Source organism: Pleurodeles waltl, chromosome 11 (assembly GCF_031143425.1).
Source record: "Pleurodeles waltl isolate 20211129_DDA chromosome 11, aPleWal1.hap1.20221129, whole genome shotgun sequence".
Classification (NCBI taxonomy): Eukaryota; Metazoa; Chordata; class Amphibia; order Caudata; family Salamandridae; genus Pleurodeles; species Pleurodeles waltl.
This window is the reverse complement of record NC_090450.1, coordinates 423,548,884-423,564,952: the sequence shown is the minus strand read 5'-3', so window position 1 is coordinate 423,564,952 and position 16,069 is coordinate 423,548,884. Positions and strand designations below refer to the sequence as shown.

General features: G+C 45.4%; 1 protein-coding gene across 3 annotated transcripts in view; it reads left to right on the top strand.

Annotated features, from left to right (window-relative positions):
* Nucleotides 1-16,069, top strand: part of GIGYF2 (GRB10 interacting GYF protein 2) — a 1,376,329-nt gene that overhangs the window by 815,142 nt on the left and 545,118 nt on the right. For all 3 annotated transcript variants that reach the window (XM_069213782.1, XM_069213784.1, XM_069213783.1), the window contains exon 16: nucleotides 9,559-9,650. In XM_069213782.1, coding sequence (XP_069069883.1) covers nucleotides 9,559-9,650 — 92 coding nt within the window. The remainder of the gene's footprint in view (nucleotides 1-9,558; nucleotides 9,651-16,069) is intronic.

Genomic DNA, 16,069 nt, shown 5'->3' with positions numbered 1-16,069 from the left:
CTGCTCCCTCTGCGGTGCCTGTGTAGGTGATTCAGGGATATTTCTCTGACATTAGCCTCCTCTGGTTTGATGGGGAGCATAGGGAATATTTTGCTGTCCCCATTTTGGCACCCTATCTATTAGAGGTTTACGATGAGGCCCTACAGAATGGAGTTCTCCCGGCCTCTCTGCGCGAGGCACTTATTGTTACGGTTCTCAAGCCTGGTAAGGCTGCAGTTAGCTGTGATTCGTAGCGGCCCCTATCGATGATCAACATTGATAACAAGATATTAGCCAAAATGATCGCGGCAAGGCTGCAGCCTCTTATGACGAGACTGGTGCTGCCGGATCAGTCGGGGTTCATTCCGGGACAGTCCACGGCACATAATTTGCATACGTTTTTTGCTGTTGCTGGCTCAGTTTCGGTCGATGCTGTGGCGGTGTTCCTAGATGCTACTAAGGCGTTCAACTCATTGCTGTGGCAATATTTGTTTGCGCTTCTTGAGAGAGTGGGAATGAGCAGGCGTTTTGTGAACTGGATACGTTTGCTATATTCGCAGCCAGTGGCTCGCCTACGGGTGAACGGATGCGTGTCGGAGCCCTTTGCGGTGGCACGTGGAACTAGGCAAGGATGCCCGCTGTTGCCATTGCTCTTTGCGATCGCGATGGAGCCGCTGGTGGCCTTTTTGCGACAGCACCAGAGTGTGCGGGGGCTGCTGTTTCGCCCTGAGAGCGATTCTGATCTCCATGTATGCTGATGACGTGGCGCTGTATGTACGTGATCCTGCGCGCAACCTAGACGTGTTATTGGATGAGATTGTCAGGTTTGGAGGTATCTCTCTCTGGAGTGCTGATAAATTGGGCTAAGTCTGTCGTGTTGCCTCTGTCGTCTGGAACAGCAGTATGTCGGTCACGCTATCCTATTATGTGGGCGGATGGGCCTGTAAAATATCTAGGCATTTTGCTGAGCTGTGATGTTGAGATTCTCTGGCTTGCCAATTATGCCATAGCCTGGCTGAACGACAGAATTACGCTCATTGCCATTGTCCATGACTGGACGGATCGCGGTGGCTAAGATGCTTGTACTGCCAACATTTTTGTATCTGTTCATCAACCTCCCGCTGGTGCTTACGGCTAGTTTTTTGCAGCGCCTTCGTTCTGCGCTAATCCGACTGGTATGGGCGGGGGGTCAGCCTCGCATAGCCTGGAAAACACTAATGTTGCCATTTGAGTTGGGTGGACTTGCGGCCCCTGATTTAGAGCTCTATTATCACTGCGCGCAGGCCCTGTTTGCGTATTATTGGATCAGGCCTGTCCGCTATTTGCCGCACCTGGCTCCCGAAAGTGATGCGTTGTGGCCGGACGGACTTGAGCGATTGTTGGGCAATTTGGACAGAGCCCGCCCTCGAGGCATAGATACGGTGGCCTCTACGGTCCGGGCTTGGTCAATTTTACTGAAGCGTTCTGGGACGAATGTGCCGTTTGCACCATCTATGCATGTGGCGGCTGCTGGGGATGAGGTGATGTTTCAGGACTCGCAGCTCCGGAATTTCCTTCGGGCCTTCGATTTGATAACCCTCGATGATTGGTTTGTTGATGGCAGGTTGGTGTCCCCGGAAGAGATCCTGGGGGATAGACCTGCCTCTGCGCTCCACCGTTTTTACGTATTGCGGATATGCGCTATGCTGCGTGCTCGCTACCCTGGCTTGCCTGCGACCCTGACGTCTTGCTGCGCATTGGAAGTGTTGTCGAGTGCGCGGTCGCCTAAGAGGCTTATCACAAAGCTGTATGGTTGTGTACAGGAGCAGGGGGAGGGGATAGGGCTGTCTGTAAGGATGAAATGGGCGGAGGATGTGGGGGAGAACATTGCAGAGGATGTCTGGAGGGCGTGTTGTGCGCATATGAAGGAGTTGTCACCTAACTATAGGTTGCGCCTTATACACTTTAAGTTTTTGCACTGTCTGTATTATACCCCTCAAAGTTTATGTGCTATGGGGCTGCGAGTGGATGATGTCTGCAAGATGCCGGGCCCCTGCTTCTGATTTTCTGCACTTGGCGTGGACCTGTCTGGAAGTGTATGCCTACTGGAGGAAGGTTTTCTGTGCACTTTCTGAAATGATTGGGCTGGAGATTCCTCCCTCTCCTTTGATGGCGCTGCTGGGAGGGGTGAATGGAGTGCAGACTACAGTACGACGTCTGGTTGGCATGATGTTACTACTGGCTAAGCACAGGGTGGCAATCTGTTGTGGCCGGGCTCGGTCTCCTCAGATTGGCTGCGAGATGCCACGTTCTGCCAGGAGCAATTAACAAATTACTGGGAGTTGGCACCGGTTGGCTCTAGGCCACGGGACATTTGGGCGCCTCTTCGATCCTACTTTGAATCTGCGTCTGTCTGAAGAGTCTATTGCAGTTGTGTATCTTGATATATTGAGTGCTGTTCCCGCTTCTATAGGCTGCGGTTGTATGGAACGGTTGCTGAGAGTGTTGCTTGCTCCTCCCGGCTTTTTCTCTCCTACTTTTTTGGGGGTTTCTGTTTCTTCCTCTTTGCCACATGTGTTTGGTCCTGCCCTTGGACTTGACGACCTGTGGAGTCCTTTCGGCAGGGGACTGCTGGTATACAGACATTTGGCACCGTTCTCGGTCTCCCTCTGCTTGAAGTCTGAGAATTCCTGAGACTTGGGACATGGCTAACGCTTGGAGAGCCGAAGATACATTATAAAAGTAACTGCTGTGATTTAGTGCTGTAAGGGCAAAAGAGGTAACTTTCTATTTTTGTTGTATGTTGTTTATATAAATCTATAAATAAATATTTTAAAAAAAAAAAAAATGCCAAGAAAGATGGTACTTTCCTACAAAGACCAAAATGCGTTGGACCGAGCAGACTGCCACGCCTGTTTCAGGATCGAGTCGCAAGATGGAGGCTTCCGCTTCAGAACCAAAACGTCTGCATACCACCTCGGATCCGAAGCAGCCAAGTTCCTCTTCAGAGCCGAAAAAACTCCTATCTGCTTCAGAGTCCACATTTTTGGCCTGATTAAAGCAGTCAGTCACCTCACTTTTGCAGTACACAACTATAGGAAGCAGATATGTTCCATCTACAGAGCAATCAGCAGACATTAGGCCCATTCTTGAAGACATGGACGATAAACAACGAAAAATACAGATTCAAAAAGACACTGGGAAGATTATTTCCTCTCCTCCTTCAATTACACAGAGGAAGTTGTATTTTCAGGAAAGTTTGAAACCTGGGCCTTCTCCTGCAAAAATATTTAACCACAAGGAGAAACCAAAGACAGTACAACAGTCTTCTCCACTGCACTCTCCTTTGCTTCCCACTTCACAACCACCTCAGACTTCACCACCTTCACCTACATAGTATTCTATGCAGTCTCCTGTCTTTTCACATGGGGATTATATGGGCGACTACGTACAATGTAGACCCATGGGATGTATATGATTCCGACCCTATCCCATCTAATGAACCTGATCTATATCCCACTAGGCCATCTCCACCAGGAGACACAACAGCCTATAATCAGGTTATTGCTAGAGCAGCTGTTTACCATAATCTGTAGCTGCACTCTGTACCCACAGAGGATGACTTTCTATTCAGCACCCTTTCCTCTACACAAAAAGTACCAATGTTTGCCAGTGCTACCAGGCATGCTAAAACATGCTGAGGATATTTTTAAAGAACCAGCAAAGGCTAGAGTTCTCACACCAAGGGTGGAAAAAAATATATAAAGCCTCACCATCACATCCACTCTTCATATTACAACAATTACTACCTGATTCCATTGTTGTCAGTGCAGTTAGAAAAAGGTCAGTCAGTCAGTCCACATGGGAGGCACCTTCCCCTAATAAAGCCGCAAATTCGATGCAGCAGGCAAGAGTGGCAACTCAAGGTGCAAATCAGTGGATTATTGCCAACTCCCAAGCTCTTTTAGCCAGGTACGACAGGGCCCATTGTGGCGAGATACAGGAGTTCCTCCAATATCTCCCTGCTGAAAACCAAAAAAGGGTACAGCAGGTAGTCTCAGAAGGACAAGCTATTGCCAACAATCAAATTAGATCTGCCGTAGATGCAACGGACACCGCAGCTAGGGGTATAAATACGCTTCAGAGGGCATGATTGGTTATGGTCCTCAGGATTCAAACCTGAGATAGAGCAAGTGGTCCTTAATATGCCGTTTAACAAACAGCAGCTATTTGGACTAGAGGTGGATACCACTATCGAAAAATTAAAAAAGGACTCAGATACAAGGCCATGGGTGCCCTTTTCACAACACCTTTTCACTGTACTTTTCACAAGCCCCAATTCATAGGGGGTTTCAAACCCCAAACATGAGAGTCCTCTACGTCCCAACAAAAACAAGGGCAACAGTATTAATCTGGGGGATCTTTCAGAGGATACTATACAGGGCACAACGTCAGAAGTAGGGGCAATTCCTTTGCCACAACAGGTGCATCCACCTCATTAAAGCAGTGACTTTCTCTGCATCCCCACACTGCACACATCTCCTGTGGGAGGAGGACTGCAGCATTTCTACCATCAATGGCACAAGATTACATCAGATTATTGGGTACTGTCAATTATCCACAATGGTTATTGCCTAGAACTCATCTCCACTCCACCAAATATTCCCCCTCGCTCACACAGGATTTCTCCAGAACACATTGTTCTGCTAAAACAAGAGGTAGAATCGCTTCTACTCAAAGGTGCAATAGAGGTAGTTCTTATAACTCAACAAGGAACAGGAGTATATTCTCTATACTTCCTCATACCAAGAAAGGATGGCACTCTTAGACCAATCCTCGATCTCAGACTTCTCAATCAGTACATTCTCTCAGAGCATTTCCACTTGGTCACTCTTCCGGATGTCATCCCCTTGTTAAAGAAAAAAAAGACTATATGACAACATTAGATCTAAAAGATGCTTACTTCCATATTCCCATGCATCCAGCACACAGCAAATACTTGAGGTTTGTGATAAAAGGCAAGCACTACCAATTCAAAGTGCTACCCTTTGGAGTAACAACAGCACCAAGGGTATTTACCAAATGCCTAGCAGTGGTTGCAGCATACCTCAGAAGACAGTATATACATGCCTTTCCCTATCTGGACGACTGGCTCATAAAAGCCAGCACCATTCAAACCGGTCAACAATACACACTCTATACCCTACACAGTATAGGGTTCACTATCAATTACCAGAAGTCACTCCTTCAGCCAGTGCAAATACAGCCATATCTGGGAGCAATTCTGAACAATCAGTCAGCATTAGCTTACCCAAACACACAAAGAATTTGAGCGTTCCACAGTCTCATATCTCAGCTATCAAACTTACAAAGTGAGGTTTAGTATGAAACTGTTGTGAATGATGGCATCCTACAATAATGCCCATCGAAACATGAGACCCCTGCAACAGTCTGTCATAACAATGGTCTCAGGCACAGGGTCAACTTCACGATCTAGTGGTGTTGGACCGCCAGACTTACAACTCTCTGCAATGGTTGAATCACACCAATTTATCAAAAGGGCAGCCATTTCTGGACCCTGTGCCACAGACCTTAATCACCACAGATGCATCAATGACAGGTTGGGGAGCCCATCTCAACAATCTTAGGATACAGGGAGAATGGGACTCAATCCAGCAGACTCACCAAATAAACCGCTTGGAATTGCTGGCAGTGTTCTAAGCACTCAAAGCATTCTCTAGACACAGATCACACACAAAACAGTGTTAATAAGGACAGACAACATGACAACAATGTATTATCTGCAGAAACAGAGGGGGCACTTATCTAATTTGTCCCTTCTAGCACAGACAGCTTGGAAGTGGGCAATTCACAATCATATTCACCTATTAGCAGAGTATATCTCCGATACACAACCAACTAGCGGACCGCTTAAACAGGACGCAGCAACAAATACGTGAATGGGAGATTAACCCACAAATAATTCAACAGTACTTTCACATGTGGGGAACACCAAACATAGGCCTGTGTTGTAGAATCTTCGCAGGTCCAAAGGACAGCAGATCCCAGCAGCCGGACGTCGTTGCCCTAGGTGCCTGCAGATGCATGGGAGTGACTCCTTCACTCCAAGGGAGATTACTTCTTGTTTCTTTGTTGCAACTGGAGTCTTGCCGACCACAGAGGATGCACAGCTGTGGAAATGTTGGTAGTTCCTGGCAGGAGCCGCAGAAACAATGTTGCAAGGTGAGGTTGTCTCGGTGTTGCAGTCTTGCGGATTCCAGCAGTGGTTTCGGTGGCCTGGAGCAGAGGATGCCTTTGCAGAGGTCCTGGTGGAGTCTTGCAGGACAGATCTGGGGACCCACCCATAATTGAGCCCCTAAATAGTCCAAAAAAAGGGCTTGGTCACTCTGAGGTGACCACCAATCAGTGGGGGGGTCATGGATGACACCTACCTAGGCTGACCAATCAGATGCTCCCAGGGGCCTCTGCACATCTTGTTTCCAAGATGGCAGAATCAAGTGGCCACCTGGAGGAGCTCTGGGCACTACCCCTGGGGTGGTGATGAACAGGGTAGTGGTTACTCCCTTTTCCTTTGTGCACTTTCACCCTAGAGCGGGGACCAGGGGTTTCCTTACTGGTGGAAACCAGATTATGCAAGGAGAGCACCAAATGTATCCTTCAAAGCAAACCGGTGGCGTGGGGAGGCTACCCCTCCCCAGCTAAGTAACACTTATTTCAAAGGGGTGGAGGTTCCATCCCATCTCCCTTAGGAAATCCTTTGTTCTGCCTTCCCCTGCTTGAACTGGTCAAGCAGCAGGAGGGCAGAATCCTGTCTGAGGGGCTGCAGTAGCGTGGGCTGCTCGCAGACCCTAAAAGACTGGTAGGAGCAGTACTGGGGTACCTAGGTTCGGAGTTCTTTACAATAATGTTGCTGGAACACATGTAGTGACCAATAGCCAGTACCTAGCTAAAATGGCTTCCCCTCACTTCCAGGGAATTGGAACTGGAGTTCGTAGGGGCACTTATGCTTATGCAGGGGTGGCCACACATACAGAGACATGCACCCTGCTCTTTGGGCTGGAAGGGCCTACCATAGGGGTGACTTACAGTGACCTGGTGCAGTGACCAGCAGTGAAAGGGTGCATGCACCTTTTCACACAGGCTGCAAATGACGGGCCTGCAGTCACAGTTTGCGTGGGCTCCCATGGGAGGCATAATACAGGCCTGGTGTACCAATGCCTTGGATACCTAAGTACCATATACGAGGAACTTAGAGGTACACCAGGATGCCAATTGTGGGGGTGTAATAAGTACCAAAGCAACTAAATTTGGAGGAGAGAACAGAATTACTGGGGTCCTGGTTAGCAGGATCCCAGTGAAAACAGTCTAAGCACACTGACATCAGGCAAAAAGTGGGGATAGTCATGCCCAAAATAGGGGACTTTTCTACAATGTGTACCCCTTTTGAGCCATTGCACAGATGCCGCCTCCACTTAAAACTGTTTTTCTGATTGCGATAACATCCGCATGCTGGGTGAGTGAGCTTCATGCCCTGTGGTTCAGCCACTTTATTCCTGTACAAACTGGTGTTAAGAACTCAAGCCCCATTCCCACTTGAGGTGGTGAAGCCTTTTCAAATCTGACAAGCCATCACTCTTGCAACCTTCTTTGGTCCACTTCATCTCCATTGCTTGGACCTCCGGAGAGCCCTGAGCTTTTTCATGATTTGTACCAAGGAACATTGGGTGGTTCATCAGCTGTTTGTGATGTTCCGTGGTGCAAAGAAGGATGGGGAGGTGCAGAAACAAACCATCTCAGGATGGATAGACCTCTGTATTGTGGACTGCTGCGCATTGCCTAAGAAGCAACTTCCAGAAAGCCTGAAGGCTCATTCTGCCAAGGCTACAACCATTGTGTTCACATGAAGAGTACCCTTTCTAGAACTGTCAGGCTGGGACATGGGCATTAGTGCAAATGTTCACGAAGCACTGCTGCCTTGACTGCCAGGTCTGAAGGGATGAGCATTCCACCCATTCAGTCTTGCAGTACTTTTTTGCTTTAGCCGTTCCACAGAACCACCACTATGGGAGTGCTTCTTTGGTATCTATTCTACAAGTAAGGAATCTGCAGTTAAAACTATCCATCAGAAGAACAATTTATTTACCTTATGTACGACTTTCTGGTAGATGCCCTCCCTACTCCCCATTCTGTAGAGTCAATGCTTTTCCTGTCACCAAAAGGTTCTAGTATCGTCATCTGCTCACTGGTCCTTTTGGTTATTGTTGGACTTGCTGCTGAGGGTGTAGACAGAGTTCACAAGGGAACGGACATCGACATGCAGGGGTGGCTCTTGCTTGTGGCACTGTTGTCAAATCTGGGGCGGAATGAAGTTAATGTAGAGCCACATGGCACCACCTACTGGTGCATGTAAACCATGCTGTTTAAGTCTTCTGGATGCATTCTTGCTCCTGGGAATATTCTAAAGGTGAGAAATCTGCAGTTAGAGTGCCCACCAGAAAGAGCATTACCAAACTTAAGTAAGTTGTTCTCTCTCGTTTCCTACTGTGCATATTTTATTTTAAAAGTAGCTTACTTCAAAGACGTAATAGATCTGGCTGGATATTGAGTTTGTGTTATTTTTGCGATGCTATGCTCAGCTCTCTAATACATTTTCAGCTCTTAGTTTCTCACCTTTTTTGTGCATGAGGAATCAGTTGTCCTAAAGAATTAATTTAGTAATCCACCTGGAGTTCACCAGTGCTGTCGACCCTTAGACACTAGTGCCAAGAATTATCCACAGTTTAATGTAGAGCAGAATTCATTGTTTACCTAAGGCTGCGTTTCACTAGCACTGGGCAAGACTCTTATTTACCACATGGCAGCAGATGTGTGATTGGTTTAGTAGATCATTCTAATTACAGTTCTAGATGGCCCATAGGTGGGCTTGCCATTTGTTTATTATTTGGTGTTGATTTTGCCTTAAGTACAAGTTCCTATAGTATTTAAGCACCTCGGACAAATGACCCTTTTCAGACTGTCACATTTCAACTGTATTTCTAGTTAATCTTTAATAGATTTGTGGGAGTCGAAATGTTGTGGATTGTTGGTCATGACAGTGTATGGACAGAAAATCCATTGTTTGTTTTTAATGTCAATGCCTAATTAATCATTCAACATATTTATTGTTTGTGTCTAGCTTAATAGGCCTCTAGAAAGGGTGGTTCATTTCAGAGTCTGGTGGAGAATTTACTGAGCATTGATCATGGCAGAGTCTGTTTGGTAGATATTTAAGACTAACTCCTGCTTAACCTAGTTGAGAAGGGGGATTATTAGTAATTTGGTGTAATTGTATTTTATAGATAACCCTTGGTGCAGCATTTGATTGGTTGTGGTCTGTTTGGATTATTAGTGGCAGTCTCTCTCTGGGGGAAAGAGGGAAGATATTAATTTGGCATCAATAAATTAGAGCTGTCTATGAGCAAAATGAAAAGTGTTATATCTACATAGTCTGTTCAAAATTGTATTGAGTACTTTTGAATATTTTTGGCAGAAGTTGAACTTTTGTTTAGTATGTTAAATCTATTTTAAATACATCAACAGGGAGAAATGGATCTAGAGCGGCGGAGCCGACAGCAGGAAATCTCCACACTCTACCATCTGCACCACCTCCAATACCAGCAGTTCATATTACAGTAAGTGGCTGTGGATGTGACTGTAGATAGGCATGGTTATAATCTCAAGCTTCCTTTATGGGGTGGCAAAGTTCATTGTTATTCTTTACCAATATAACTTTGCACAAGTCGAATGGCATGCCTCAGGCCAATGTTTATGAATGGCCACACCATACCCTTTTTTCTGCCCATTGATGTTAATAGAGCCTAACTTTCTGGTTCTTAGCAAATTCCTGTAGCAGAGCTATTCCCATATCCTTATTTTTTTTTTTTTATGTTTCCCTTTATCTATTCTTTCAATCAGATCAGGTAGCTTAAGCCAAGGTGCTCTACGAATACATTCAGCCAATGCTTTTCATGCCATCAGTCATTTGTAGAAGCTGACCTACACAATCTATGCATCAAGTTATTGGGGATTAGTCACATGACAATGCTGTGTTTTCTACCCACCTAGCTTGCATACAGAGTAAAAGTTAATAATTTCTAACCAACATGTATAATTTGTTTCATCACCATGAAGAAGTGAGCAAAGTAGGTACTCTCTATGCCAGTGAGTTAGTGGGGCATTCCCGTTTTACCCCACTATTTGACAGAACCTTGCATTCCTTTTTAGGTTTAACCTACACAGTGCTTGCACTTTGCTTGCGAAATCTCTTGTAATGAATAAAAAAAATGTAAACAAAAAAAGGGACTAACAGCCCACCCATTACTTACCTTTACTTACCATTGGTTGGCTCGCATTTCACTCTTGTTTCCTTGCTTCCTGTTGGTCAGCAGCATCTACGGACCTCCAACGTCCTTTTGGCCTTTGGAGTCTTCATCCATGCTGTGGAGCATGGACAAAGTACTGCTTTCTGTGGCCAGTGTCCATCAGCTGCCACCATGTTATTTTTTTTTGGTGTTAAATTTTCCATGTGCACTCTTAGAGATGGCAGTCCCTCTCCTTCTTCCCCACCCTCTGCTGTTTTAAACCCACTCCGTACCATCCTCCTGCTCTCCTTTTTTTTAACCCACCTACCCCCTTTTCTTGTTTCTAAATCCCCCCTGCTTTCCATTGTTCCTACCCACCCCTCTCTCCCATTTTCTGTTGTTTCTCATCCTCCTCCCTCAGGGTTGCTTGACTAGCCCTATGACCGCCCTTTGCTGTGATTATCTGCTGCACAGCAGCGCGAGCTATTGTGCAACATGATTCAAATGCAAATTTTAAAAAATTGAAAAGTGCTATGACACTGTAATTGTTGACCGCATAATATTGGTTTATTTTATTTGTTTAAGCAATGTGACACAGCAGCTTGTACTGTTGTGCAACATATAAAAACACTGACAGAGAAAATAGATTTTGCATAGGTGACACCTGTTGGCTTTGCCAATGCTTGTTCCAATTGAGACCATCTTTATGGCTCTACGCAATTGATGCTAGTAATCCCTTGTAAGACCCTAGTGTCTTCGCAGGCCTCTTAAGTGTCAATGAGCACAAAGTCCATGTCTTAGACTTAGCATACCTTTTGCATTGATGAGGTCACACTGAGTGGCTGGTAGAAAGCTTTTAAAAGCCACTGACAGTCACCCGTGCTGCATTACTGTCTGCTTTTTTCACTGACTTTACCACTTCAGACTGTGGCCTTTCATATGCAAGTCAGCCGTAATCTTGGTCAAATATGAACATTATAGCGCAATCTGCTAGGACTGTTCCCCTTCTAACAGGACTTCTCGGTGCCCTGTACCAGCATCCTGTGGCTTAGTGAATCTAAGTTAACTGAAATGTTTTTGGGTTTGTTGTGTTTGTGTACAGAGGAGATCTGGCCTGCCAGTTTCAGCTTCCCTGTGCCTGTTGAAGTTTGGTCAAGGCAGGCTTGCATATGGCAGGTTCTGTTGCAGTGTTGCTTTGGGTGAATATCGATGGACTTTAATGTGACCCAAGTGATTGTCATGCATTCTTTCCATTACTTTATTGTGGGGGAGGGAGTAGCAATGGGAGCAGCTATGAATTGGAGAATTGGCATCTCTCATGAACATCTAAGCTGATGTTTCCAATTCAAATGGAGAGAGGGGGAAGATCTTTCACCTGACACACAAAAAAGTGAGAATATAGTTGCACAATGCAAGGCAGTTTCTTTAAGTGATATATCCCACGCCTTAGATGTGACAGGAGCTTCCTGAGGACAGATCAACTCTACTGTTCTCCTAAGAAGGCATACATGGCTGAGAATATTTAGACCTGAAATCCAACAACATTTACTCAATAAATGCCTGTAGTTTTTTTTTGTTTAAGTCCACCAAAGAACAAACTGTTAAAGATAAAAAATATATACTGATACTGTGAAATCCATGGATTCATTGCACCAACAAAGACCCTTTTATAGAAGGCAGCAAGCAAAACAGCCAGTGGTTGTGCAGATGTGCAGCAAACACCAGACTTTTGAACAAACTGCTTCTACACAACATTAACCAACTTCACAATGAAGATGTCTTCCCTTCATTCATCAAAGCTCTCTCTAGGAAAGCTCTCTTAGCCTTACTTACCATTGCCAATTCCTCTCTCCCTCAAGGCAGCTTCATAGAAGCTCTCAAGGCTGGTCAGATCCTTCCACTACTAAAGACACTTAAATTAGAGCCTGATGACTTTCCAACTGTTGGCTCATTGCTCATCTACCATTCATTGGTTAAATGATTGAAAAAGCAGTCTGTGGTGTTCAACTCCAAGTGCACGTCAATGTTAGCCATCTCCTGCACAGCTACCAGCAAGGCTTCAGCTCACACTGCAGCACAGACAGCTTACTTGCACATCGTAGGCGGTGTCTTCTTGACCACAGCCAATGATGACCCCTGCCTCTTGATATTGCTCGACCTCTCAGCTGCCTTGAACACAGTCAACCATCTCACCCTCACACATATCCTGGAGCCTCCAATTGGGTTCCCCTGCAATGTACTGCACTTGTTTTCCTTCTACCTTTTCAACCGGCTTCAGTTTCTTCACATGGGCACCTCTGTCACAAAAGACCCCCCTACCCCTTTTTTTTTTGGGTGGACTTGCATCGTACTACCGGAAACGAGTCAGACAGTCTCCTTAAGACTGAGCTAGCCAGACCCACATGACTTGGGGGTCCAGGTCTCCCTTGTCAATCTTGGTCTAATCTTCGGATCAATCCATGTTTGTGTTTAACTTGCCAGCCTTGATATTTGGACCATACATCGTGTGCTTCCTTTGTAGAGCTGAGGACTAATTCCAATCTGTTTATTTTTCCAACAGCCTTAAGCCAGTTGTTGCAGCCTGGGAGAAAGGGATGTATCCACCTCCAATATATTTCTCTCCTGTCCAGCAGGATCATAATAAAAAAATTTAAAAAAAATTACCTCTGCATTTTGCTGGGGCATTACTATCTCATAGTCTTTACCAAAGAAGACCAAGTACAGGTTTACTTTCACAGTTCACCCCAGTATCTCTGAAATGGTATCACTTCTTTGCAAAATTTGGTAGTCATTGGGCAATTCATAAACCTGCCAATATCATCCGCTTTTGGGTCACCACACTTCCTACAGCTTGGGATTCTGTTTCTCGCAAACTTGCTGATCTTGCCCGATATCATGTAGCTTCTGTGAATGGTATGAAAATAATTCTTCAACATAGCTGATGTAACCAAAGAATAAAAAAGTTTCAAGGATACTTGCCACAGGCTAGGTTGCTCGAGCACTGGCAGCTGTCTTTCCCACGTTCAGTGAAGGCTCTTAGTTCTTTTGTCGTCCGCTTTCAAAAGCTCCCAATACCACACTCGGACCACTTTTTTTTTTTTTAATCAACAGTGTTGAATCTTGCATTCTTGCCTCAAACACCCACTCACCATGTGGCGGACCTATTATTGTTTGCCACCAAGATCTAAGCTGATATTTAGACCTGGACACAGCACCACTGGTGACATCTGCCATTGTCTCCCTCTTTAGTAATTGCGATCCATTCTCAGACTGTTTTAATAACTGGCCCCCCAGCACATCAGTCTGGCCTCTCTTAGAGGGAGACTTCGGAGCAAATGGACAAAATAGTTACTCCCCAGAATTTCCCTCACATTATACTTTAATAATTCTAGTGTTGACTGAAGCACTTTAAACTGCACTTTTTTAAATAATCTGGGTGCCCCAATAAAACAAGGCAGATATCCTACATCTGCATGAATTGTCCGTCCTCTTTACTTCTCGCAGCATCCTGGAGTCAACAGACCCTCTCTTACACAAGATCCCTTGCATGTGTTCCTTGAAAGCACCCCACACCATAACTGGCATGACAGTACCATTGTTCTCCTTACAAAGAACCTAGTGTACTGTCTAAGTTCTTGTGCAAGCCCTGGATCTGTTAAGTGTTCTGTCCACTATCCATCTCCCCTCCAATGTGGCCCCTGAGAGTTGCATGGTTAGCTAAATGGCAGAATGGTTTGAGCAGTGAACTGAAATGTGGGCTATATCCTTGAGCTAACTTCTAAGAGTGTTATCCACCAGTAACAAATCTAGTCTAGAATGTGTTTCAGTATTCTCAGATTATTTTGGTGTGGGTGGTTCGCCAATCTCTTGAAGTCCTCTAACAGGCTCTGATTTTTCTTTTTTAATGCCTGTATTTCAGAGAAAGTTGCAGTACGTTATTTACTCATCTCACTCACCTTCACCTCCAAAGCAGTTGTCAGCTGCATTACCTCCTCAAACTTCACTTCTGGTGTGCAGCACATACTTTGAATCTCTTTGATTGTTTTTAGAGATTTCAAACCTTTTTTGGATCCCTTCGCAACCCTATTAGGGTCTCTGTTGTTCCTATTCTCATTCTCCCTCACATCCGCGGATGCTTCAGGACCTGGTATACCATTCACCTTCACTTTCCTGACCCCTCCATCTGCTCCTATGTCTCTTTTCACCATGTCTACCAGATTAGGCAAGGCCTCAAATATGTTTGGTATTTGAACTTCATGGATGGCATACTGGTCTTCTTGGTCAGCCATGTTGAATACTGCTGGTGCCCCACATATATCGACTGACTTTGAGCCCAAAGTGTGCTTGTTATCTTTTTGCAGATTGGGGGGGTCTTGCTCACGCAGATGTTCAGTAGACATTATACGCATAATACCTGGGGATGGGGGAGCTGTGATTTTTTTGATCCATAACTCTAAAAAAAGGATAAAGGGAAGGGGTTTGTTTAATTTTCAAATTCTGGCTCCTCACCTTCTTAAACCCCCTCTGACTCGAAGGGTGGGGAGGAAGGGGAGGGGGAGGGCGGGCAATGCTTGTGTGTTCACTGAGGAATATGAGTTGGAACGATCTTTGGCACAGGCCTTAAGATGTACTTGTAACTAGCTAACCCCCACATGGGGCTGAGGAAGCCTCAGAATGTATGAAGGTCCCTCCTTGTTTAACCCTTATTACTTGCTCTGTTCTGCCCTGGGTCAGAAGAGAGTACCTCTTCTCCCACTGCACCTTTTCTACAGCCAACATGAAGTTAGGAGACCTACCTCTTTCGTCTGTGCAAGCTCTTTGCATGCAGTAGGCATCCCTTAGAAACTACCTCCCCTCCCCACTGATGTTTAATGGGATGCTTCTTATCTCTGTAAGGAGCAACCAAGATACAAGCAAAGCTGTGGTTGCTATGGTCTGGGCCACTGCAACATCAGCAGTCCTAAAGCTTATTCTGCCCTCTATGAATGCGGCCCTTGGCATAAGACGAACATAAAATCCCCTGGACAGAGCAGCCACCTTCGCTGCAAGGTCCCAGCCCCTCTGTGTTCTAGCCTCTCCTCGGACATCTAGAGATAGCTATAGAAATACTGTAAAAATACTTACAAGGTTTACTGGTTTAAAGATGTGATTTTCATGAAGGAATACAGATTCTGTGCATCAGGAAGTACAGGTTTGGCCATCTCTAAACAATGACTGTTTTCTTTCCTTATGATTACATAAAAGCTGTAGGGAGAAGATTCAGGGAGGTACCCCAGTGTTGGAGGAACATTACTTGGGTCAAATGGGTACTATTCTGCATGGCGGGCAGATACTTTATCAAATTGACCTTCCCCCACATTTCTCCACTCAAGTACAAAACAAATAATGGTTTAGAGGAGAAAGCACTATTATCCTCAAAAGTTATGCAGAGCTTCCTCTACATTGGTCGGATCATTTAGCCCATTTGTAGACGTGTATTCTAAACATTTATGTAAAGACAAACTTCTAGATGATTGTAAGGAAATGCCTCCTTGGCATGGTTACCCCCTGACTTTTTGCCTTTGCTGATGCTATGTTTTGAATTGAAAGTGTGCTGAGGCCTGCTAACCAGGCCCCAGCACCAGTGTTCTTTCCCTAACCTGTACTTTTGTATCCACAATTGGCACACCCTGGCATCCAGATAAGTCCCTTGTAAATGGTACCCCTGGTACCAAGGGCCCAGATGCCAAGGAAGGTCTCTAAGGGCTGCA